Raw genomic sequence first — 16,908 nt, 5'->3', positions numbered from 1 at the left:
GCTGCAGAACGATGTTGCAGAAATGCGGTTCGGCGACAGCTGTCGTTGTAACTGTACAAGTTAACAAAGCTCTCGCCGATGCCGTTGACGCCGCAGCAGAAACAGGTTAAATTCACAAGGCAACAATAGTTACAGAACCAGCGGCAACGCGGGGGTGGACAAAGGCCGAAAAAGAAGGACACAGACAAACAGGTTTTGCATTCATTCATTGGCGAACTTTTTTGGGCACTCAAGAAGCAGGCTCCTTCAGCCTATCAGCTAGAACAATTATGCAACGTCATCATTAAAAAGAAATCAAACTGATGAGTTTTTGAGGGATCGGGGCTCGACACGTCTCAACGGACGGCCTACAGATGGAAAGGCCATCTTTGTGATGGATTGGCAAACAAATGCCACGATATCGGCGCGAACGCCAAAAGCGAACGCACAAACATATTTAGGGTTACAAGAAAAAAGGAACAGAAATTGGGATTAGGTACTTCGTGGTGGTACCACCATCGATGGTTGCTTTGATGAGGTACGACGAATGGATCGATCGATGGGTGAGTAAGTACACGTCATAACCAGCATCGCTCGAAAACTAAAATTTTCTAGATAGCAGAAGGGGCCCGGGCAGGAGAAGGTTCAGGCTAGTAGGCGTAATAGACAGAAGTTGATCTAGAAGAAGAAAGTTGATCTAAAGCAAGGCGTCGTATGCGTGCCAGAAGGGAGCACTTGAGGGGTTACTGCATTAGGGTTGGTCAAGCCTTTCTGGTCTTTTGAAGTTTAGCACTACACAGAATTGGCAAAAAGTCAATGCAGTTAGTAGATCCGATGTTACCGTTAGAAGATTAGGGGATTATTTGTTTCGTAATTGATCGACAGGGAATTTTTACGAGGACAAAATGATTAAAAAGGAACAATCCGTAATTAGAACGGAATAGGCTTGGCCTATGTACTCTTTGGCTGTGTCCGAGTACTTCGCTGTCATTCGTCTAACCGTAACTATGAAAAGGGGCCACAATATAATAAATATTGTATCGCCTCTAATCGGTCGCAGTTCTAAAATGGCAGCAATGAGTTTATTTGAAACGAACCTATGCTACACATCGAAGCGTACCGCGTAGCAGCGGCTCGGCAATACGCTTTCGACTTGACATGTTCCTTTATTACTAGTGAACATAGTGGAAGTACCCAATCTCCATTACGTCTTTACATTAAACCAAATTATCGTGACATATCAGGAAATTGCATGTTGAATCATTTGCACGGCAACGTACGGCGAAAGCCCGACCGCCTTTTTGTACTCCTGCCAAATGGACTTCACTTGACGCCTCGGACCCTAACGACGAACCAAGTATTTCGGAGCGCATCAGCGGCAGTCCCCGAGTTACATTAGCATTACATCTAGCGGTATAGAAGAACCCGTCATTATAATCCGACCGAATTTTTTCCATTCTCCAAAATCTGGTGATAGCTCTTTATCAGAAACAAACTTCAATAGTTATACACATGCTTCTAACGAAGGTCAGTTGAAGCAGTTTTGACAATCAGATGACAGGCAACAGGACAATTTTCTACTAGGATTCGCATAATTCTAATAGCTTGTGAACAAGCCAAGTTAGCGAAATGCCTGTACGAATTGTACCTGTTTGAAGAGAGTAATGTCTCACGGAGAAAAGCGCTCCCCAACGAAGTTCTCGAGAGGCTCCACTTGAACCGAGAAAAAAACGTGGTCTTTGTTAAGTGTTCGGGATTAATATGAATGATTCCCTGTTAATCGAAGTAGATCAGGCTTCAATGCCGGCGTACAAGAGCAAACCACAAACCGCACCAATGGTGCTTCTTTATAGTAATACTTATTAGAGGACAAATAAAAATTGTATTGGGTGGTTATCGGTATTTTATTTACGTATGGATTTTACGTGCATCGATCCAGTTACTATCCTAAATAGTATCTGTCTTGTACATTTAGAGAGAAGATCTATTCTCCATTTTCAGCTTCCCCGCAAACTACCAAGGCTGTTTCCTTTTTTTGCAGGATTCATTACAAGGTAAGTTCGTTAAGAATACTGTCAGTAATAATGATATAATTTCCGAATCCATGTGGTTAGATCTGATCTGATCTGATCATGTGACCTGTAAGAGTATGTGTAGAGAAGATCTGCGTTAAACCTGGACCACCCGCAGTATTCTATCGTCGAACCATTGAGGCTACTGAATTTTCAAAAAAGAAGAGGTCTGTTGGAATGGTGGTAGCACCACCATTCGCTGTCTACTGCTCTGCGGAACACGTACTATACATGGATAAATATGCGCAAGTACCAATTGTTTCATTGACAAAGCAACGGATCGTCAGAAATTGAGCTGGCCAGATATTGCCTGTCCGATCGGCTGCCAAGCTTGTTCGAGAGATCCATTTAGCTACTGTGAATCTCTTCAGGTTTCTACGATTTGATTGTAAAATCTTGCATATTTCTTCCATTTATGCCGCTTATGCAACTGCACAGTTGAATAGCTATGGTAGAACAACTCGTCTTCGATGGGTGGCAAACAATTTCAGCTGCGTGCGCTGCAATCAAACGCGATTTATACAGGACGAAAAATTCCGTTGTCGGCCTATCACTCGTGTAATGGACCTACGGAGAATAAGGTAAGTACTCGCATGCGAAGCATTACTGTATGGCCTAAGTTAAGTAACGAGAAATAGGCCAATATGTGTGTAATACGTGATAAACCTTTTGCATGATAAAGAGCTGCTTTACAAATATATAAAATTTGTACAGTTTCTGTGAAAAATTTATTTCCGTCTCAACGACAATAAGAGCTATCTTGAAGCCGTTGGTATAACGCTGAATCCGGCAGAGTCGATTATACTGCTCTATGGCGAGAATGTGTTGTTGAATGTGGTTTATCTATTATTATGAATCCACTAACGAAATAGACGCTTATCAAGTAAACGAAAGACGTCAAACGTATTTGATTTTACCTGTATTCTACTTTTTCCAACGAGATCTTGTGCTCTTAACTGCGCTGAAGCCGAATTCAACAGATGGTGGACATTACTCCTCTTAGAGCTTTCACGGACAGCTCGTATCTATCGAACTAAAGCATAATCAAGGAAAAATCGAGATCTGGCATGTAGTAAAAAGATTCGTTGGATTTAATCTGTGCGTTGTTTTTTTTTGGGTACTTTTCAGTCTCAAAACCTGTTCCCCGTCTGCTTTTGCCGTCTATTACACATTCAGCTGGATCACCGAATATACCTTCCTGTCGAGAAATCCTCTACTGGCTGGGTATTCCATGTCGATCTAAACCGTTAAGGAATTCAAACGATTTCCTATAAAAATTAGCGCCTAGCAACACTTGTGTATGATTAAGAACCTAAAAGCATTCATTGTTGTAGGTTTTTTGTGCGTATCAATTACGTAAGCACATCATGCCGTTGTTGACACATGCGAACGGTAGCTGATAAATAACACGGGGGTTCTGATGGCTAATGCGGATTGATTCCAGATGGCGTCCCATGTGAAAGTTCCTCTTTATGGTAGGAATTTACCACTATCGGCCAATTTGGGTTTGTAGTTTTCTTTTTTTACCAGTTTACACATGTAAGAGTTATTACGTTGCCATAGAACTTAACGTCATCGACAATCGGTATATAATTATATATCGGTAATTATAACGATAATGGCTTTTTTCCAACGGTCACTCGTTTTGACCGGAAATAGCTATACAACAAGCATTGATCAATTTAGCGTTCAGTGGAACGTACAATATATATTCGCTTAGATAAATAAGTACGGACATCTACATTGTATGATGGCAATTCCCTGCATTTAGCGGATTTTTAACCGCTGAAACTAGCGTATCACTCAACAATGCAAAGAGTGTGTGTGGTCTCGTAAGGTTAAGTACCTCGTCTTCATTCAATACAGCTCATAGAAGTCTACTCATTTGGAAGTGATTATATTACAATATAACGTTTTACAATAAAGTTGAAGCAAAAAGCAACACTTACACTAATTAATTTCGTATCTGGTGCTTCCTCGGCCAGACGCTATCAGTAAATGTTGAAATTATACCTATTCTGGTCGGAATTATGCACGACATTTCTCATAGCTATGCTCGTTACAAGGGAAAAATTATACTTTTTTATAAGGAGGAATATCCTGCAGCGTGCAATAGCTGCTTACGAAATAACTATACTATGAAACTAAGAGATCAAGCATACGTAAGACGCATTACAGACGTCCTTGGTCGAGCGAAAACACCAGTGCCGAAGTCATCGTAGATTTTCTTCATAGAATGATCAGTGACGTCAGCATCATACTCCGATAGTTTACCAGCCGAACATACACTTACTTCATTTAACTGGGTATGCACGGCGTTCAGAGAAGCACACAGACATTTGCCTACATACGGCTCACATGCACGCACGCACACAAAGCACCTCAACAATAAGAACTGAGCGGCGGTCATTCGTCGAACAATAAATCTCTTTTGGTTTCCGCATTTGCTACCTTTCTGACCTACTTCACTCTGTTTAGCATCTGTTAATGAATTCCCCAGGGATTCCAATAAATTGCCGTTACGCTGGAGGCAATCCTTGAGGAAGTTATACACACTCGTATGTTTCTTGGAATCACCTCGCCGCTTGGCCAGCTTTCATGTCCATCGTCCTACTTGCTTCCTCGTACAAAAGTGTCAGGCCTATTCTTCGCCCTCCCATTGCACTTGACGTCGGCGGCCTAAGGGTGCTAGCCACCGTACGAGAACGCAGAGGACACTGCTCACATGCTGCTCAGGGGATGAAACACAGAAAGTAGCCACTCTTGTATATAACACATGAATGGTCCAGAGGCAGTCGCATCGAGTCACCGAGGCCGCCATTCAAACCTAGCAGCAGTAGCGTTTGTGTCACGTGTGTCTATTTATCTATATCGTATACGTCTGTCAGATAAATGCTGCTTCGGCCCGGCATGGCCGTACTGGCACATATGGCACCGTACTGTACAAACATGAATATTGATGTCGTGATATTCTGTTGATCTATGGCAGCGGCATGCCGTGAAATATCCGGTAGCAGCAGCGACTTATCGTCAAGTAATCCCAAAGCTCATTGCCATACAGAGGGTCGGGCACTTCGAATTTCTGCTGTTCCTTTTTCATAGTGGATCCATTTATGGCTAGTCCTACTGTTAGGGGAGGCAGAGCAATGGTCTGCAAAAGGCTTAACGTGACAATTCAGCCATTGCCATAACTGCGCCATATCAATGCAAATTGTTTCTTGCTTTGAATTTAGACTTCTCTATTTGTGTGTTGTTGTAGCACTGACTAGCGGACGTCCGGCGTACATGCAGTGTTGGTGCAAGCGACGCGGAGTTCGTGGCGCATGGAAACATATATACAGCAGAGGCAACGAAAAGATCGAAATGCATGCAACATACAAACGCTTGCTATTCGATTTGTTGCTAATAATTCCTTTCGTGTTATCGTATCGATGTTGGGTGTTATTGTGGTCCTAGGTGATCAGAGATGGTTAACACTCATGAAGAGAACTGTTTTGTAAACAAACGATTAGAGTGGTGCTTTAGCTGATGGTGCTAACGGGCTAGCGGTAGGCGAGCAGGCGGTCGGCAATTTCTAAGAAGCGCTAAACTGCACGCTGTTTTTTTTATCGAGATCAAACGACTCTGAGACAACCTCAAAAACAGCAGCAGCAGCAGCAGCGGCATTAGGGGCATTATAAACGAACCCAGACCCAGCTCCTTTTGCTGTCGCATTTACAACTGGAGCGCAACCCGACCCGTTACTATGCTCAAAATGCCAGACATCCGACAGTAAATGGGCAAATAACACGTTCTGAGACAATGCGCAACATATAGTTATAAGCATTGTTATAAGGGTAAAAGTATATAAGATAAAAGTAGCGGAAAAACAATTAGAACGAGCGTCGGACAGGAAAAAAGCTCTGCTGACGCCGATAGTAACAGCAACGGCAGAGAAACCTGAAGTTACTAGATGAATTCTACGTTGTCAGTACTAGGTTAGGTTTGCATGAATGCAAAAGTACGCTTGACGGTTTCGCATAGCTTCGTCAAAGCGTTGTACCTAATCGAAAAATGTTTAACTATCAGCACTATGTTGATTTTGAGGGGGAGACATTATTCCTACAGCGAATTGTGCACCTCACTCGCTACGCAACAAGAGATAATTGCCTAATAGATTCCTTTATTGGAGGCACAACTCCAAAACCTCAAAGGGAACCTGTCGGCAAACGTATCGACAGAGAAAGAGCCCTCGCACTTCACGTAAAAAAACCACGCGTTCAGTTCAGTTCAGTATAGGAGTACTTTTAGGGGCGGAGGCAGTCGTCAAGCGTCAAAGAGGTTTCGGGAAGCGAGCGCCATCCCGTTACGGTTATGCTCCCATAAATGTCTGTTTGTATGCCGTTTTATTGCATGCGGGCGCAGTGGCTTTCTCGGCCACGATGTTGGCCAGTACTCGCTGGACCTTATATATGTGTTCAGCCGCATTCGTCCTATAGGCTGATATATATGTGTAACACCGCAAAGAGAATCTGGCGCAGACGTTAAATGCCGCCATTCATCTCAAAGTGGTTTTCCGTTGTAAGCTGAGTGCTGTCGTAATGTCATGAAATTGTTCTGAACCACTCAAGCTGCGTACGATAAATGGGCAGACGGCGACCGCAAGAAAGAGATGAAAAACAGACGGATATATATATGATATAGGGAAATTAGAACTGCTATGGCAATCAATCTGCCCTTACTCGACGTGACCTATCCCGTTGTGTCAAAAGCAACATAACTCATTGAGTTAATATTTATAACCGTCTATTAATATATGGTGTTTGCGTTCGTACACACTCATATGGCTAACAGTAGAACATAAATATGATATAAACATGATAGGAGGCCTAATTAAACTACCGAGACAAATAGCTAACCATTATCAAGTCTATACGTCTATAGATATTAGCACAGTTGTCGGACAGCGGACTTGCTGAGATAACTGTATAGTATGTAGTGGTTCATGAGAATGCTTATAGCAGAGCTATAATATTATAATATATAATAGTATTATATATAATATAAAAATAGTTCTACCCATACCTATACTGAGGCGACTCTCAATCGGCCTATATATATATATATAAACGGACTATACCCACCATCGACGGACAGCTATTTTAGAAATGTCAAAGCAATTGTTTCACACGACTCATCATAGACGATCGGTAGATTTTAAGTGAACCCATCAGCTTTGTGGCCTAGGTTCGAGTTCGGGCATAGACAGACCAGCTCTGTTCCGTGCTGAGAGCTAGCCGTCTGTCTGATGGAATGCCTTAACGGCGATACCGGACGTGAAACTCGAAGCATAAGCAGGTTTTAGGCCTTTCAATGAATCGCTGATTGGCCGCTGAAGTCCTATAGAGTAACCATGCGGGATAACGCAGATGCAAATAAAAAATTAACAGGCAAAAAAAAGGATGGCTTATACGCATCTGTGCGTATTCGTCAACCATTTGCAATGGGCGTATGGGAAAAGCGTTGTCAATTCATTTAACAAGTTGGCAATCAATTTAATAACCGTCAACCAAGTCGCAATTGGCTGTCGTCCATCAGTCACGGGCTTCCGCCTCGTCAATCAATCATAGCTAGCTAGCATCAACGCTGCGGTACAATACGAAGAAGAGATGCGGCCCACTGTCGTTGGCAGCCGATACAAACGCCCAAAGTTATATACAGAACACGCTTAGAAATGATGATGTCTAAAAATGCATACAAGCATTTAGCGAAACGACCGAGCTTTAAGCTTATGCGCTTGATGACAAAAACAAATATGTTTCATCTTGCAGTACATTGCCGTGCGCCTACTGGGACTCATATATTTCTACATCCATCGCCTTCCAGCATGCGCATTTACTGGCTGACCCTAAACGGGTACGCTTGTTCTATGCCGAACAGTGTGCAATGGAGAGGAACCATTCAACGAAGTATAGCACATTATAGGTTATCAATAAAATTGCAGGCTTTGTACGGAAGTCAGGCGTCCTTTTCGCATAACGGGATACGTCGACAGGTAGGATTGATCCAGTGATATCGCCGCTGAATATAGTACGCAGGACACACCGTATACTTGTACTTAGGACAATATTTATTTATACAACCGAGTTGATAAATCGAGACGTTTTATAATGTGCATCTTCGCCAAGTTGGATATCTGGGAAATTTTGCGATAGCTTTGAGGTAGCGCACCATAGACAAGTACAAAGATGTGTTCACACGCAGTTTACGTGTTAATGGGAATTTATCAGCGCGATAACGTATGAACGAGTGCGCTTGTGTAATATGTAATACGGTAAGATACAACTGCCAGATAAAATGGAAATCGATGAAAACGCTAGCGCACCCTGTTGTTTTGTGTAACGTAGGTCCGCCAGTACAATAAACTTATTCGTAGCCGTTTTATGGCCCACAAATCAGGTATAGGTCTTCTTACATGCATGCATTCAGCCGGCCGTAGTCCTGTCGGTGACTGGTCGCTATCATAAACATAATAGCTGGACTGCAATTACGATAGTTAACGGCTCCCGCCCGATCTCGTGCGTGACGAGAGAGGATAAAAAAGACAAAAAACACTCGCCCTCAGATTAGCCGCGGACACACACTAGTCTTGATCTCTATTCAACGGAGATAAATTGACTGATATCTTCATAATCTTCCGTACGATCCATCGTTCGTGTACCGTGAATGTGTCGCTTAACAAAGGTCGCCCGCCGACCCACCCTGATTGATCAACAGCGCGTACAACTGTTAGGGTCCCTATATCTCTCATCCCATACTCCTTTTTATCTCTGAGCCAGCGCTCTGTGGCGTGAGCGAGTGTTCCGTCTGTAAATCATTCGACGGGCACTCTGCGGTCCGTCGTCCTTTACTTCCACATGAGTCTTATCTTTTGGGCTATGGGCTGTTCCTTTTCTGGCCTCTTCTGTTGTTGCAGCTTTTGTTGATGGTGACGCGCTGCTGCTGCTGCTGCAGCGTCAGCAGCGTGATGGGCCACGACAGCCCCATTTACTCACTTTTCGTATATTATGCTGTGTGGTAATGCTGATGCTGATCTAAGCAAACATTATAGGCAAGGAAGGGTCGAATGAAACGCATCGGCTTCACCTAGCGTTCATCCAAGGAAAATGCCGCTGCCGGCGGCGACGGCTACGACAAGGCAGTTACCCACCAGTCAACAAGCCAATCAAATACGATGACACTGTACAAGATCAATGACTTCAATCAGGTCTGCCCTACGAGGCAGCCCATGTTGTAAATCAATTCGAAGTTTACAGCAGCAACAACAGGATTTTCTTCCATAGAAGCATCAAAAGTAACAACAATAACGACTACTACAGCAACAAACGCAGTCTTCGTTTCACCTAATAGCGACCGGTCGGGGAAAGCACCGGCAAACAAAGTCTGTGGAAGGCCTGCGACTACCCTACTCGTCGTATGCAAGCAGCGTTCGGAACAGCAGTTTATAGCAGCCTGTAATGGTGGCACAGTAGGACGAAGGGGGTTCTTGGCGGACCTGCTTTTCGCTTAGATAGCTGATGAACTAACCGAGCTGCTTTGAACCATTCTGCAACGTCTGTGTGTATCGCCGATTAGCTATCACCAGAACAATGCTGTCAATCCTTCCTATTGTAAAAAAAAATAGGTCGTTCTAATTGTTCTCCGTGTTTTTCGACTCAAGTGTACACATTTTTCCAACCTCTTCCATAAGTTAAGCTCGCCGAATGCAAGCCAAAACTATTAAGTCGTAGCAATATTACTGTAAATAATAATATTTGCCTATTAAACATATTTGTTCCTACATAGAGGACGATTTAGCCTATATGTATAAGGGCACCACACCTTTTATTGTGGAACTCACTCTCAAACAAGTGAATCAATCATAACTGTCCCTATCAGTTTCTTCAACCCTTTTCAGGCCCGGGCAGTTTGTGAGGGCTCCTCTTAATCGCAAATTGTTAAAACCAAGACAAAGCGCCATTTGCGCTGCAACCTTCCTCTGACCTTGACGACCCAGGCCATGTCATGTTTACCGCTCAACAGTCGTCGTCGTCGTCATCGCTGCTGTCACTGAGGCCGGCCACAGCTGCCACAATATCTTGGCTATCGTTATACTTATATCAATGTCGTTGCTTTCGCTGTTGTCGGGAGCAACGTGATCCTTAGCCTAGGTTCATACAACATCTCAGTTACCTTCTTAATCCTCATTTCACCGGCGTTTACAACCACTGGCCACTACATTAAGTAGATAGTTACTACTTAGCGTTATCATGCTGCTTTACCAGCTGCTCCTCCTACTATTCCCTCGATGCGCTTACCTTTCATTTTCTCCATAATACCCTCTGGCCTCACCGCTCTCGGACGCGTTTCTGCCTCCTTTCATGTCGAATCGACTGGCATCGATTTGAGCCATAAAATGGGCCATTTACAATATTGTGGTTGTTCCCGTCGTCTGTGTGCGACCATCAACGCGAGATCACCCCCCGCATGCTGCCGTCACCTTCATCGAACTCCATCCAAACGCCGCGCGAGCCAGCAGCGGCAATACAGACCGACACGTTGCATGATCATAATTTGCCTGATGATGCGATTATTGAGGTACATATATATCAATTCATATATTTTCTCTGCCCTCTGTTGACGCTGGATGATCGTGCGACAGCGGTGGGCAACTGAGGAGTCAACGAAGGTATCAACCGAGCACCGTGTCAACACCAACGTGATCTTTTGATCGTTATGTACCTTGAATCTATGTATCTAAGCAAAGATACAAATAGAGCCTAATCTCGTATTTGGCAAGGTTCGATTAACTTTCGCTAAGCAATATTGATTTCGAAGTATTATGGAAACCGCAGACACAGGACTTGAAGAAATCAACAGTTTACGGTAGTTATACAATAGGTACGTGGAGCCGTGTCCTTTTTCAGGTTTATAGTAGAACCGCCACGGATACAAGGGGTCCGACATAACATAATTGTTAACTGTACAAGTTAGCTCAAGTCTTTGAGGTACAGCCCTGATTTATATCATTGCCTTGTCCAGTAGCTGTAACTATTTAGAAATAAGTAAAACAATCTCAACGAAACCATTACATACGCATGTACGTCATCTACGCACTTTGTGAATATTTATTTTTTAATAATAATAAAGCCTCTCACGTATTCTCGGCCATTGCGCACATCTTTACGTCTACGTCACACATAATTACGAATAGTACTGCATGAAGTAAGAACGAGGACTGAAGTCGTGCCGTTCGAGCACTAAAACAATTATTGAGGGCGTTTGCTATCATTTCCGTAATCGGGAATCCGTACGATTCATCCGTACGACATTCAGTAATCCCGATCTGCGAGTGGTCGAATAACAGCCGGAACAAAATTGATGCTGTTGAATGGACATCCCTCCCGTCGCAAATATCACAGTCTCGCTTCGTATGGCTATATTTCTATTTCATTGTAAGACTGTTGTATAGTATTAAATTTTAGGTGACTTTAGGTTGTTCCCGTGAAAGCTTAGTGAGTGACGTATTTGCATGTTAATCTTAAGGATACGTTATGGTGTAGGTTCGATCCCATGGGGCATAGAGGGGCAGACTTCGTTTCGTGCTGAGAGTCAGCCAGGTGTCTGATGGAATACCTAACGGCAATACCGGACGTAAAACTCAAAATATGAAAGTTGGTTTAGGTAGGGAGAACACGCCATAATATGCTGGTTTGCCATGAACTAGCTACGGCATCTTTTTTGAATCTTTACACGTTGAAAAAGGTAGGCTGGGAAAAAGTAATGGAAATGAAAGCGCAGCAGATAAGCCCTATACATGGGCATTTGCATTGTACGTAAGCAGACAATGGCAGTGTAAAATGCGATTGGATAGATAGTCGTCATTTGATTTTCCCGCCATTTTTTATTTACCAATGATAACGAAACTAAAAGTGCCTAAAATAGAAGAGCTATCAACGGAATGATAAAAATTTGAGGTTGCATCGTCGTTTCGAGGCTAGTAGAGAGGGAGAGAGAGAAGGAGGAGGAGGAGGAGGAGGGAGAGGAGGAGGGAGAAGGAAAGCAGGAGACAAAATAATCACAGAACTGATTTTATTATAGCAAAGAAGCCAGCAAACACATCCAGTTATATCCTTTTATCGTCTGCAGAATACAGAGTACATTCAAGTTTATTGAGCTGAATGCGTATTGCATTTGCAAACAATAAGTTAATACGGGTTTTCTGAATATATTGCCCCGTGAGGGTTGTTCAGCGCGGGCATATTCAAAAACACATTATTTGAAGCCACTCTTTTCAGATGCTGTATAGCTTTCAAAGAAAGGTTACACTTTACAAGCCGCTAATACTAACTTTTTGTGTCCTAGCAAATCTGTTGCATGTTAACACTAGCATTGCAGGGCTAAACACAACGCAACTGAGAATTGCCCAAGCGAATAGCAGTTCTACATCGACGGTTGCAACTCGTTGGGCTAACTCAGACTTAGTAAGCCGAACGCGCTTCTATATGACTGACCGTTTTTTCTTGCAGCTGACACATTGCATTACACTTAAGGCCTTTAAGTTCGTCCAATAAACTTACTTGCGCCAGTGCAGTAGGCGAAACCATTCGAATTAGCCGTAATTCAATGAGCTACTATACTCCAAGCTCCCTTCTATAAAGCGAAAATGTTATAGGCTCCCAATCAGTATGAATTGCATTGAGCAGGAACTGTGCAGAAGCTTGACGGGAGAAATGAGTAGATATCGAAGCGGATAGGACGATGAACAAATCCGCTTTGCAAGCCTGAAACGAAATAGTATAATGTGTTCTGTCTGTCATCTACAATATGTCTACAGACGTTATTGCAACACTGTTAGAGTCTTTTTAAAAATTATTTGCTCTACTCAGTTCAGTCATTAAAATGATTATATAGCATAGTCAAGTGGAAAACGATACGAACACTTGCGCAGTAACTACTAGCGTAGAGGTTCTTCTTGAAGTCGTTGCTACTGTCAAATACATGGATAGCTTGAACGGACATGTTTGTTACCTAGCCAAGATCAGCTAGGGGTTTAGCTTGTGAACATCAAAAATGCGACGAAGGCGATAACCACGACACGCCGTCCCAAATTGCTGCAGTCGTTCAATATACGTGCTAGAAGTTTCTCGCCAAATCAAAAGGATTACATGGGCTAGGGCGTCGTAAGCTAATACTTCACCTATCAGTTTAGGGAGTGATTCTAGGGAGAACACTCATTGTAGTTGTTTGTTTCGCGTCTTCTTAGCGAGGGCGCCTTAGAATGTGTTTGGTGGTCGGTGCGCAAATCCCCATTCATATATATATATAAATGAACATCTTATGTTTGTCGTTGTTGATAGCTAGATATGTAGATGCGCTAGAGAGTGATGTGAATTCATGTCTACCTCTCGGACCTTTACTTCTTCACTTACGATGATGATGGAAATGATGGAAGCTATTAGCAGGCCTTACGTGACGTGACCTACTTTCGGACGACGCTCAGCAAGCGTCGTCGTGACTTTAACGAACGAAAATTTGCTCTTATTCCTTCTCTAGGATTGCTGCTGCTACTACAGGAACTTTTAGTGGCGTTTTCTCTATCTATCTTTCTCATCACAATAGTAGAATTCTTGTAGTGATAAAGAACAACGTATGCCGAAAACTTTTATTGCCAGAGCCAAACGTGAAAGCCTTCTGAGACAGAAGACGTTGTGCTATGACGGGCCTTCGCTAACTGTTATGTCATTTTACTGGCAGCTCAGGCTCACGATATTATATTTATTATGTACAAACGACACTGAGTGCGAACAAGATTATGCGGCGATACTTAACAAGCTTCAATAAGCAGGTTGTGAATTTTTTTCAAGGTACTGCCCGCTTACACTCAGATAACAATCCTACTGAAAGATGATTTTTCGCATCCTTGAAGGACTGCATGGGCTTGAACGTTGTTACGGGGCAAAATTAATCTACGACTTGCACCGCTAACAAAGGAGGATGTCTTTTCAATTGAGTTGTTTAGTTCAGCTAGGTGACGTAACATAAAAACGTTCTTCCTTTGATTAGCTAACTATCCGAAATAATGTGTTCTATTTAATTTAAGTAGAACGTTCACTTCTCGTCGCCAATAGCATTTTTCTGCCTATATTTAGTAAAGCAAGTGCAATGCACGGTCGTCAAGGTTGTTAGAGATCTGAAAAGCACCCTTAACATAAGAATTCGAAAATGCTCACCCAGCAGCCGTTCCCACTGAGTTTGAATAGAATTGTCCCTAATAACGTTTAAGTTTCTTGATCGTGATACGTCTCAGAGTACTGAAACAGAAATCATCATGGCTTCTTTGACGGCTGCAATTATCATCCATTAACTTGTCGCCTTAGAGTCGAATGAAAGCATTGTACTACTTAAGTAGTAGAATTAACTTGTATCGGAACTCCTATCAGCTGCCGATGTCGTCCTATTTGCGTGAACGTTTTCGAACGTGTGGAGTGATGCGACGGCAGGTTGATTTCAAGTTAAGTATCGAGACAGAATAGGCAGCGAATAGAAGTTCAACGAGCGTCGCTCACTTAACTGTATACCGTTCATATTTTAGACGTAAATAAGTGTCACCTAAGCAAGCCAATGCAATAATTCAATTCCTACTTACTTGATACTGTGATACTTAACTAAATGTCGTCTATAACGAGAGTGGGTTAGGTTTATCGTCAAAACAAACCTTTTATCGGATTCTCTTCGTATAGGAACATAAGGGAATGAGCCTCCTGCTGCTGCTGCCGAGGCCTTGATACAGTGATTCTGAGATTTACATTAAAATACGGATGAAAGTAAAAATGAGCAATACGTAAACATGTATTTCGATAGTACATAACTGCATACTTTGTTTATGTTCACTTCGCTTACCGCCATCGGGTCTGAATCTAAATTCAGACGCCGCGGTATTTGCCAATACTGAAGTATTCATTTAAATATTGACTATCAATGGTTTCAGTTCAGCCAATCAGTGACGGCGCGCTTAATTGCGATAGCAGTCTTCATCTATGAGTAGGTACCATTATCCTGTAGGTTATTTCCGTTGTCTGTCAGGGATTTAAGAGTTGCATTTGGCTTGGATCGCCCACCCGACATGCGTTTACTAGGCACTGCCTTTATCAGTTAACTCTAGCTTGCTTATTTGCGAAGAATAGGCAAGTTTTGCTAGCGAATGATCTCGCTAGAGGATGCTGTGTTTGCCGTGATCTTTTTTTATAAGAGAATAAGCAAATCTTCTATTCAAACCTGTGCCATTGTCATTATATCCATATTAACTTATTTATGCCTACATTGCAACTGTGGTCGACTTGTCCCCATGATATAGCAACGAAAACGTATTTGCCTCAGGAACGCGTGAACCTACCGAGGCTGGAGCGTTTGTTTCGTGCTGGGAGAAGTTATCGGCCACCTAAAGTAATGCTAAACGACAGTAGCAAACGTAAGACGCGAACTATCGATTTAGTTTACCTTTCGGCGCCGTTCTCTACGTAACCTTTTTCCATTACATTGACCTCCGTGGCGTAACGTAGTGCAGTTCGATTGCTCGATACTTGAACCGATGACGTAAGCAAGTTCCGTCTTATGAGACAAACGATTTCAACGGAACGTTTCTAACGTCGCCCGTCCAGTATGCCCATGTGTTCCGTCTCTATCATCATCATCATCATCATCATGTCAGCAGAAATCAAGACAGCGGCACATTGATTAGAAATAAGCGCGACAATGTCACCGGCGTTGCAAATGTCCGCGTAGTAATTTTACTTTCCGAACAAAGGCGCTATTAATGTAAAAACTCACGACGAACGAAATGTACCGGCAACAAATGACGTCGCCATCCTCTCAAACCTCCTTCGCTCGTTAGAGTGTCGGTGGTAGTTTATGCAGTGGTTGACTGCCCAGTCGTTCGACAACTTGAATCGCTAGAATGAGCTGTCGATCACTCGAATTTGCCGTTCACTTCATCAAGGGGCTTTCTGCTGTTGTCATCGGTCTTGGCAGCAGCAACGACACAAAATCACTGCAGTCGTACTTCGCTTCTTTTGCGTCCCGAACCACTTACCAACGTTGGTTCTTCGTGGCACTCCATCTGTCGTGCCCCCCCAATCGCCATTTCTTTTTTCGTGCCGCAATGGTCACACAGAACAGCAACATTTCATTATCGTTTTCCCTAAGGTTTTCTTTGTTCAGTATTTCCGTAATCGTCACCATCAACGGCTTCCTTATTCATATTGCCACTGTCATCGTCGCCGTCATCGTTGTCGTACTATTCTATTATTTCCTTATTTCTCTTTTTTCTTTTTTTTTTTTTTATGGCTTTCAAGTTTGCTTTCACTGATGTATGCCGTAGAGTGCAGCCGCAGAGCGACTGAACGTCGAGAACATCAATAGCGACGACAACGACGGCCAGAAGCAGTCCAGAAGCCCAGATGCAGATCGGTCTGTACGGCGCCCTCCGGTCCGATCTATAGTGTGTAGATCACGCAAGCGGCGATTAGATCAGTCGCCTCTAATCTGACATTAGCTAAAGAAGCAACACTAGCAGCAGTGTTAGCAAAAAGACAAGTGACTACATGTGCATCTGTCAGTCACTCGAACGGAAAAACGACAACCTTTTTCACTAGAGAGCTCGCGCGTGTTCGAAGTACTGCGGCTGATGTCGTCAGTCAAGCTGACTCCGATGCCAGTATGGACTTGTGGGGTGGTCCAATTCACATGGACCTGCTCACAGGACTATTCATCAGCTTGGCTAAGATCGTTGTCGCTTTTAAAGCAAATACTTTGTCGTTTATCGCACTATATATATATA

At 43.1% G+C, this 16,908-nt stretch overlaps 1 protein-coding gene across 1 annotated transcript; it reads left to right on the top strand.

Annotated features, from left to right (window-relative positions):
- The first annotated feature begins 11 nt into the window (after positions 1-11).
- LOC147758277 (uncharacterized) lies at positions 12-11,383 on the top strand. The gene is made up of 6 exons (XM_086977167.1): positions 12-105; positions 1,981-2,033; positions 2,490-2,632; positions 3,180-3,275; positions 3,496-3,556; positions 9,142-11,383. The coding sequence occupies exons 1-5, from the start codon at positions 12-14 to the stop codon at positions 3,509-3,511; spliced, it is 402 nt and encodes a 133-aa protein (XP_086833293.1). The 3' UTR covers positions 3,512-3,556; positions 9,142-11,383.
- The last annotated feature ends 5,525 nt before the right edge of the window (positions 11,384-16,908 follow it).

This window comes from Varroa destructor, unplaced genomic scaffold (genome assembly GCF_002443255.2).
Source record: "Varroa destructor unplaced genomic scaffold, Vdes_3.0 BEIS01000001.1, whole genome shotgun sequence".
In the NCBI taxonomy this organism is placed as follows: Eukaryota; Metazoa; Arthropoda; class Arachnida; order Mesostigmata; family Varroidae; genus Varroa; species Varroa destructor.
Note: the sequence above shows the minus strand (reverse complement) of the source record. Positions and strands in the feature narration are given on the sequence as shown.

Excerpts from the sequence above, each read along its gene's own strand:
- LOC147758277 (XM_086977167.1), top strand. The coding sequence starts at position 12 with ATGTTGCAGAAATGCGGTTCGGCGACAGCTGTCGTTGTAACTGTACAA. Across the intron at positions 2,034-2,489 it reads TTTGCAGGATTCATTACAAG|TTGAATAGCTATGGTAGAAC; the intron begins GTAAGTTCGTTA and ends GCAACTGCACAG. Across the intron at positions 2,633-3,179 it reads ATGGACCTACGGAGAATAAG|TCTCAAAACCTGTTCCCCGT; the intron begins GTAAGTACTCGC and ends GGTACTTTTCAG.